Source organism: Oncorhynchus clarkii, chromosome 4, assembly GCF_045791955.1.
Source record: "Oncorhynchus clarkii lewisi isolate Uvic-CL-2024 chromosome 4, UVic_Ocla_1.0, whole genome shotgun sequence".
In the NCBI taxonomy this organism is placed as follows: Eukaryota; Metazoa; Chordata; class Actinopteri; order Salmoniformes; family Salmonidae; genus Oncorhynchus; species Oncorhynchus clarkii.
This window is the reverse complement of record NC_092150.1, coordinates 63,887,028-63,897,119: the sequence shown is the minus strand read 5'-3', so window position 1 is coordinate 63,897,119 and position 10,092 is coordinate 63,887,028. Positions and strand designations below refer to the sequence as shown.

General features: G+C 40.8%; 1 protein-coding gene across 1 annotated transcript in view; it reads left to right on the top strand.

The window, feature by feature from the left end:
* Positions 1-3,295: 3,295 nt before the first annotated feature.
* The window catches only part of LOC139407776 (sodium/potassium transporting ATPase interacting 2), a 168,601-nt gene continuing 161,804 nt past the window's right edge, over positions 3,296-10,092 (top strand). The window contains exon 1 of the mRNA XM_071151636.1: positions 3,296-4,400. Within this exon, the coding sequence (XP_071007737.1) occupies positions 4,347-4,400 (54 nt within the window). The 5' untranslated portion in view covers positions 3,296-4,346. The remainder of the gene's footprint in view (positions 4,401-10,092) is intronic.

The following is a 10,092-nucleotide window of genomic DNA, read 5'->3' as shown; positions in this document are numbered from 1 at the left end:
TGCTGCCCCAATTTTTGCGTACCCCCGACGGCGTTGCGCGTACCCGTACCCCAGTATGGGAATACCTGTCCTACAACAATAGGATCCCTAGCCCCTATATGGAATTTGGCTACACACCATAAACCTTAAAGATGGTGTGATGTGGTAGCCTACATCCTCTGGCCTGTTTGAAATGCACCAGGCTAGTTTATATGCAGCCCAGATCGACCTTTTCCTAGAAGAGATTAGACGTCAGACATTTTCATTTTTTTTTTTATATTGAAAAGAAGTGATTTCGTTTCAGGCAAAATTCAATATAGGCCTATCAGGTCACGTGAAGCATCTGAAAGAGCCCAAAGTTGAATGCATGAAAGAGGGAGGAGAGCATGTGTTTAGTGCTTTGCTGGAGCACTTCATTCATTTTTAAATGATCAATATTTCTATGTACAGCACTTTCAGATGCCCGCTCATCGTTCATTTCAAACACTGAAACGGTTGGCACAAGAACACCAAAGCAGAGTTAAAATAAGAAAGCAATATCTGATACAAACTGCACTTTAGCCACATATCTGGCTATTAAAAAAGGAGGAGATGATTCCACAGACCTCAAATAACTTTAAAGTCATAAACTAAATCAGAGAGTTAAACAGTATTTTTGCCCATGGTAATAGATTGATTTTAATGCAGTGGATTCAAGGATAATTTAATATGGTTTCATTTACTGTTTTATTTTTCATTGTATTATGACTTTAGGGCGTTTAAGACGTGTATTTCTCTTTTCGAAGGATGACACCGAGGACAAAACATACAATACACATACCATGAGCCCATATCGACTGGGTACCTTTGTGTGTATGTATTCTCTGTAAGACACTGAAATAATCAAATCAATCATGCGACCAGGTGGAGCCTGATTTCCAGCAACACTGCAGCTGATTGTCAAGTATCCACACATAGTACCGGGCATCGTTCTGAGTGACAGCTGGGTCTGTGTCACTCTCCCTGAATCTCAAGTTCACTGAAGGTGAAAACCTCAATGTTGAAAGGTAGATAGCTTTATCGCACCTCTAAATTAAGTCAAAGTCAAAAAGTTCAATCAATGCTGTCTGGGCTTAGTGAGGCTTTACAAAGGTGGACATTCACATGCTTTACTGCCAGTTAATGTAGCCATTAACACTTCTCCGGAGACACGGACTGCTTCATTAGACTGACCAAACAAGATATGATGATCTGTTACATACAAAGGGCATTGAGGATAATGAGATGCCGCATGTTGATTATAAATCTCTATTGCACTCCACACTGCCGTTTCCCACTTGGAAAAAAGGAACGCCTACATGAGAATGCTGTTCATTGACTACAGCTCAGCGTTCAACATCATAGTACTCTCCAAGCTTATCACTAAACTAAGGATCCTGGAAATGAACACCTCCCTCTGCAATTGTATCCTGGACTTCCTAACAAGACGCCTCCAGGTGGTGAGGGTGGGCAATAACAAATCTGTCACGCTGACCCTCAACACGGGTGCCCCTCAGGGGTGTGTGCTTAGTCCCCTTCTATACTCCCTGTTCACCCATGCATGACAACAACACCGTCATTATGTTTGCAGACGACACGAAGGTGGTAGGCCTAATCTCCGACGACAATGAGGCCCAGTACATCACTGGGGCCAAACTCCCTGCCATCCAGGACCTCTATACCAGTCGGTGTCATGGGAAGGCCCTAATACTTGTCAGACTCCAGCCACCCAAGTCATATCTGCAACTGTACGGTCAGCGGTACCAGTGCACCAAGTCTGGAACCAACAGGACCCTGAACAGCTTCTACCCCCAATCCATATACTCTTAAATAGTTATTTAAATAGTTAAACAACTAGCTATATGCATTGGCCGTTTTTGCTCTAATGTTTTTTGACTCATCAGATACGCTGCTGCTACTGTTTATTATCTGTCACTTTATTCCTAGTTATATGTACATACAGTATCTACCTCAATTACCTCATGACCCTGCACATCGACTCAGTACAGGTACCCCTTGTAATAGCCAGTATATCATTACTCATTATGTATCTATTATTATTTGTATTATTACATGTTTTACTTTTCTATTATTTCTCTATTTTCTTTCTTTCTGCATTGTTGGGAAGGGCCTGCAAGTAAACATTCCACTGTTAGTCCACACCTGTTGTTTATGAAGGATGTGATGAATACAATTGATTTGAAAAGCCAATCCAAGCTCAGCTATCTCCATTTTTGTTGGCCTCTTTGTATACCTTACAACACTATTTCTCTTTCCCATCGGGTTGTCTCAAATTGTTTATGACAACCATTCACAGCATTTCATGTCACAGTGTTTCAGTGACAGAGCCGAAGTGTACCAGCAGCAGCCATCTGGCTGAGACAGATAAGTAGTAAACACATTCCCATCCTTCTCTATATCTCTGTATGTATCAGTTTCAGGGGTTATTCAAGGACAACGATTTTGAGATTACACTGGACGAGATATGCCAGTCTTCCATTTCTCTCTAAAAATCATTCCAAGGGGGATGTATGGATGCCACTAGTCATTACCCCCAGGATATCAGGCAGTAAATACATGATACTGTCAGTCAAGATTACCAAGATAATTAAGCCATGTCATAAACACAGTGTGTGTGTGTGTGTGTGTGTGTGTGTGTGTGTGTGTGTGTGTGTGTGTGTGTGTGTGAGAGAGAGAGAGAGAGAGAGAGAGAGAGAGAAATATATTGCAGGATGGCTGTCCTTGCCAATGTAAAGACATGCTGGGGGGAGAGTACACAATATGGGGGAAGAACAGGACATTTTCAGTACAGTTTACTCCTTTGTGCATGTTATCAAAGGCCACTTTGGATTATATGTGATGGCTCAGTTGGTTGGAACAGCATGTCCTTGGATGAAAGTGTCTGCGAAAATAAGTTGGCCTATTATTATAGTCTATATTATCACAAATGAAGGGTGGCATATGCCTATGCCATTTATTTGGCTTCGTCAATGACCTTTTAATTTAATTGACTTTTCGTTCTGGATGACTGACTGTCCATCATTGTGGCTCTAAATCCAATCCACCTATGATTTACAGGTGATGATTCAAATTATAATCACCTCAACTCCCTGCCATTGACTCCCACTGCGAATCGGAGCAGAGGGCTAATCCAGTGTATTCAGTGATGGCCAAGCCGTCAGCTGCGCTCTATATCGCATCTCTCTGGCTCATCGTGAGAAAGGAACCCAGCCTCTTCCCTGTGGTGAATAACACTGCGTGCGGTTCATTCATTCTGGAGCGTCAGATGGTGGGGCTGGCGACCGTGCAACTTGCACCGCGTCTCTCTTTCGTCTCTCTTTTTACTGGGCTGTCTGTGCTACCGACCATATATCCAGTATAGGACAGTCATGCTCTGTGTGTAAGCGAAAAATGTTTTATTTCCAACAGGGGACAATTATCGGTTTTGAAATCCAGGCAACTGAGGATGCACAGCGCTGCTGTGGAGGATAGTAGTAGGACTCTGTTCAGCTCCACCGATTTCAGACAACGACGGGAATTCTCATTTTCGCGGTATGCCTCCTATTGAGAGAGAGTAAAGCAGGGAAAGAAAATAACGTCTGACCACATTGGATTCTACACTGTCCCTTTGACTTTCTGTGTTAAAAGTAAATGGTGCTAGTTAGTTGCACACTAGTACCCGAACAACCCGATAGTGGAGGGAGGAGCGATGAGAAGAACCCCATCGCCGTATACAACACTGGCTTGCTTTGTTTCTCAGCAAAGGACCCTTTCAGAAATAGGCTGATACTGTTAATTTCTTCAAGTGGCACTGTGTTTGGATACTGTTCTGCCTAATGCCGACTGGCACTTTATTCTGGACCATGTACAGTATGATCGAACATTAATTGTAAACGTTTTTCAGATTCTTTAATTCTAGTTTATGGATTATCCGTGGATTGATCATTCAGACGTATAATAACCAGATCAAAATGTTACTAATTAAGAACTGACCGACTTTCTGAATTTTGAACATCCGGACATGTAATTCAAACTGTTCCAGTATTTGTTGAAATAGGATTATCAAATTGTTGAACCAATCATAATTGTCTTCATCTATTTCTGCTTGGATACCCGTCGATTGTAATACATACAAAAGTAAATACGGAGGGGAGTTTATGGGTATGTCAACAAGAATACAGCTTTGACTGAAAACCATCTGGAATTGTGGAATTGGACCTCCTGAAACGTACTCTGCTGTAAAGTGCGGTCGCGTCATTGTAACTGCCCAGGCCAACAGCGCAGATATTTGGGGATTTGAGAGTTACAGTGACCCACGTGGAGCAGAGATCCAAAGTGGACAGTACACCATGGGTTGTTGCAGTGGCAGATGCACGCTGGCCTTTATATGTGGCATGCAATTGGTGAGTTCATGATCTTAATGATTTCATGCATAATGGATTTCTCTTAGGGCAGGCTGGTCTCATAGGCTCGACGTAACATAGTATACGGGAGACTCAAATAATTATGATATGTTACCTATGGTATAGTTACATAAGGCAGAGGGTTACTCAAAGGAATACTTTGGGATTTTGGCAATGATATATCTACTTCCCCAGAGTCAGATGAACTATAGTCTATGGGTATCACTTAAAGGCAAAAAACAAAAGGAGAGTGGTTTGTCAGGGTGGATGGGTAAGCATATAACACTATTGTCTAGCAATCCAAAGGTTGCATGTTTGATTTTCATCACAGACAACTTTAGCATTTTAGCTCATTTGCAACTTTGCAGTTGCTTATGACTTTTTAGCTACTTTTTCAACTACTTAGCATGTTAGCTAACCATTATCCGCCCTTTAACCTAACTCCTGACCCTAAAGTTAACCCTAACCCCTAGCCTAGCTAACGTTAGCCCCATAGCTAACATTAGCCACAATACATTGGAATTGTTTTTGAAGAAAATTGTGTACTGGGCACATTATGAAGAAAATAATTTGGTGGACGCAACATTTATTTTATTTGTGTGCCTGACATGAATTTTGAATAAGTAATTTCTCTTGATTTCACGATAATCTGTGATCGTGATCATTTCAACACACTATCTGGCTAGTAATGGGGGCCTCAAGGATAAAAAAATTGTCCAGCGTGGGAGTCTCAAGGAAAAAAATGCCATGGCTGTTTCTTGGTCCCAGTTCGACCCCGGCAAGAGGCATATACACGGCTATTTCCCTCTCCAAAAAAAATACAGCCACACCCTCAATAGTCCATTTCACTCGACATCAGCCACTGAATCTGATTACATTCTCCAGGTAACTTTGGCAAAGCAGAATACAGCATCAGTTCCAGTAGCCTACATTTGAGTTGATGACAGCATTATCAGCTGCATCCCATCTAACTCCACATTATTCCTACAGCCTTCTGTAATAAAACGTCAACATGACTCAAGGCGTTAGGCATTTCTAAATGTGACTATGGAAGGGAGCCATTCACAAAAACACCCCAGCCCCTCCAGTTCACCATGCTTCCCTGGCGTCAGCCCCCAGTGGTACAGCTGGTAAGGAGCCTCTTGTGCGTGTAGTCAGTGAGCACCGGGAGGAGCAGTGTGAGCGCAAACCTTTGTGTAATTCAACACTCCAAATGATCCTATTCCCACTCTCCTCTGAGTTGTGATGATCAAATGATCCGCTTGAACTCTGAATTGTGGATTCGGTCGTACTAGGCCACTGGCGATTTTTCCAGTTATTGATTTAGCACAGAAGAGTTGACTTTTAGGATGGCAGCCGTAGGCTGTAGTGAAGTGACCAGCTAGTACCCTCATGCATCTCCCAAAAGCAACCTGGACTCAGGGGTAGCGTAACATAGTAAATTAAAATTCAGGACTCTCAAATTAGTAAAATATGTTAAGTTGGTATTAATATGTGGATGTCCATCGTAAAATCCGTATGATATGTTATGCATTACAATTCATACAAAATGGTACGAAGTATACATGATATGTATGATATGTTACAAATTCAATTAAGGTGGTTAACGTTAACTAGGCTAAGGGTTAAGGTTAGGGTTAGGGGATAAAATAAAATGTTATTCAGCACATGCTTCGTAAACAACAGATGTAGACAAACAGTGAAATGCTTACTTACAGGCCTTTCCCAACAATGTAGAGAGAAAGAACAGAAACATAATGTAAAAGTAAAACGTGTGATAATAAAACATATAATAAATACACAATGAGTAACGATAACTTGGCTTTATACACAGGGTACAAGTGCGTAAGTTGATGTGCAAGTGTACGAGGTAATTGAGGTAAATATGTACATATAACTAGGAATAAAGTGACAGATAATAAACAGTAACAGTTGTGTATGTGATGACAGAAAAAAGTTAGTGCAAAAAGGGTCCATGTCCAGGTAGCTATTTGGTTAAAGGGATACTTTGGGATTTTGGCAATGAGGCCCTTTATCTACTCAACCAGAGTCAGATGAACTCATGGACACCATTTTTTATATCTCTGTGTCCAGTATGAAGGAAATTAAAGGTAGTTTTGCGAGCCAATTCCAACTAGTGTTGACTGGAAATGACTCATCCACCACCAATGTAAGTAGTTGCAAACATACAGTACCAGTCAAAGTTCGGACATACCTACTCATTGCAGGGTTTTTATTTATTTGTACTATTTCATGCATTGTAGAATAATAGTGAAGACATCAAAACTATGAAATAAAACATATGGAGTCATGTAGTAACCAAAAAAGTGTTAAACAAATCAAAATATATTTGAGATTCGTCAAAGTAGCCACCCTTTGCCTTGTTGACAGCTTTGCACACTCTTGGCATTCTCTCAACCAGCTTCATGAGGTAGTCACCTGGAATGCATTTAAATTAACAAGTGTGCCTTGTTAAAAGTTCATTTGTGGAATTTCATTCCTTCTTAATGTGTTTGAGTCAATCAGTTGTGCTGTGATGGAAGGCAGGGGTGGTATACAGAAGATAGCCTTATTTGGTAAAAGACCAAGTCCATATTATGGCAAGAACAGCTCAAATAACAAAGAGAAACGACAGTCCATCATTACTTTAAGACATGAAGGTCAGTAAATGAAGGTCAGAACATTTCAAGAACTTTTAGAGTTTCTTCAAGTGCAGTCTCAAAAACCATCAGTGCTATGATGAAACTGGCTCTCATGAGGACCACCACAGGAGAGGAAGACCCATAGTTACCTCTGCTGCAGAGGATAAGTTAATTAGAGTTAACTGCACCTCAGAGGAGACTGTGTGAAGCAGGCCTTCATGGTCAAATTGTTTAAAAGACATCACTGCTAAAGGTACTAATAAGAAGAAGAGACTTGCTTGGGCCAAGAAACACAAGCAATGGACATTAGACCAGTGGAAATCTGTCCTTTGGTCTGATTTGTCCAAATGTGAGATTTTTGGTTCCAACCGCCATGTATTTATGATATGCAGAGTAGGTGAACGGATGATCTACCCATTTGTGGTTCCCACCGTGAAGCATGGAGGAGGAAGTGTGATGGTGTGCGGATGCTTTGCTGGTCACAATGTGTGTAATTTATTTAGAATTCAAGGCACACTTAACTAGCAATACTACCACTGCATTCTGCAGCGATACTCGATCCCATCTGGTTTGCACTTAGTGGGACTATCATTTTTCAACAGCACAATGATCCAACACACCTCCAGGTTGTATAAGGGTTATTTGACCAAGGTGAGTGATGGAGTGCTGCATCAGATGACCTGGCCTCCACAATCCCCCGACCTCAACCCGATTGAGATGGTTTGGACCGCAGAGTGAAGGAAAAGCAGCCAACAAGTGCTCAGCATAAGTGGGAACTCCTTCAAGACTGTTGGGAAAGCATTCCTCATGAAGCTAGTTGAGAGAATGCCAAGAGTGTGCAAAGCTGTCATCAAGGCAAAGGGGTGGCTACTTTGAAGAATCTCAAGTATAAACAAATCAAAATATATTTTAACACTTTTTTGTTTATTACATGATTCCATGTGTTATTTCATAGCTTTGATGTCATCACTATTTTTCTACAATGTAGAAAATAGTTTTATTTTTTTATTTTTTATATCTGGCATGTTTAGGTGTGTCCAAACTTTTGACTGGTACTGTATGTATTTAATCAAACATAGAATAGTACCTTTACTGCTACAGCCCAATAAAAACACATTGAATAACACATTCAAAAATGGCAAAACAAACAGACCAAAAAACAAATCATGAGGAACAAGGTTTTGAAATGACTGTCCTGTATCTAGCAGTTATAAGAAAGCTCAGGAAAGAATATTTAACCCCTTTTTTTTTTGTTGGTCCTGTGACACTTGGGGGTCGTAGAACAAAACAGAGAACACTACCCCTTTCCATAGTGGGGTCATATTAGTTTGTATCCCAAACCGTTCAGACTTTTTCCATGAGAAGACCGTTTTTCGGGATGTCTCCTGGTCTGACAAACAGCGCTGTAGCTCTGCCACTTTCCAACGCAGATGCGGAAGGTGGACATAGGCGGATTGAGACGCAGCCCAAGCAGATATCTCTAGCTTAAACAGACGGCTTTTGATCGGGATGTTTTACTATTTTAATTAGATTGACACATGGGTGCATCAATCGACTCTAGGGTTTTTAAAGTAACCTAATGCCTTCATCTGTGATTGAAATGCCGGGAATACAAAAAAATTGTGTGGCGGAAGGGAATATTGTTTTGTGTGTATCTGTCACGAATTTCGCATATGTAATTTGTGTCTATTTCCCGATAATTTGTGATAGTAGGTTGGATCATTTTGAGTGAAAAACACAAGTTAGACATGCCGACTCAGCTATGAATGGATCAGTCCATTTGGTATTTGCCCGAAATGCCAGATGGCCAGTCCACCCTTGGCCTCTTGTTTCACTAATCTTATGAGGATGTCTCTTCAATTAAAAATGGTTAATTGTTCACTTTCAAACATAGCCCTTGCCAACAACATAAATAGTATCTGCCTGATGGTTTTCATTAAAACACTCATTGCTATACTATAGCCTACTCAGCTAAATGCAGGTTAGATTTCAAGGAACCAGATTATATTCATGGTCAAGGCAAGCTCCTTTGAGCTTCATGGTCCATTGTCATTATTTTGGAGATCAGCCTCCATATGAAACTATAGGTCCTATTGTAACAAGGTGTTGCATGAGTAGGCTACTATTTCATTCCATGTATGTCACAATGTGTCCTATAGACTACAGTGACTCACTGTCACTTAACTGATAGTAGATGGTGGTGACCATGTCAACACCATCCACCAGCTGGTACATATGATGAATCACCCTTGCGTGATGGGTCACATGACATTTGCCAAGTCTTGTTCAGCACACCCCTTAAGAATGTGCAGATGGCTATTTTGTGTGTACAGTATGTGTGTGTGTGTGTGAACACATTAGTGATGCATGAGTTGACTCATATACCGCAGCCCCCGTGGTTATATCCGCAGGGCGGGCATTTTTAGAGTCATGATGGGTGGGTGGGTTGAATAAAGAGAAAACAATACCTTTAAAAAATCCATAAATGTATCATTCTTGTGCAATTTACATCTTAAAAAAAACAACAATTTTCTTAAAATATGTTAAGCTATCTGGAATTAGTGTGTAAACCTAAGCTTTAAGGCATAACTGTATGCGTACCAAATAGCCTACACGCCAATTGCCAAATGCTTTCGGGAAGGGCAGAAAAAGTTCATGTTCGATCCACGGAGGCAAAAAGAATGATGTCGGAGTTTCATTCGATAAGAGAAAAGCTGTGAAATGGAGAGTTGAAAATAAAGAGAAAGGGGGGACAGGAAAGTCATGTTTGGGAAAGATTTGGTGAAGTGCTAAAATAGGATGATAAGCAGCAGGATATGTTCTATGTTATATGTGAGCCGCTATACAACTTTGACAGTCACAAGAAGGGGACTTCAAATACTGTAAGCCTATGGCACGTCAAGGGAACTGTAGCCTACTGTTCAGATGGGTTGAATGGAAACTGAACTCTGGACACTGACTGTAGGTCTATAACCTCTCAAGTAGCCTTAATATTAACTCCTGCAGAATTAATATTTTTTTGCAGTTAAATTATAACAGGGACAAGAGTG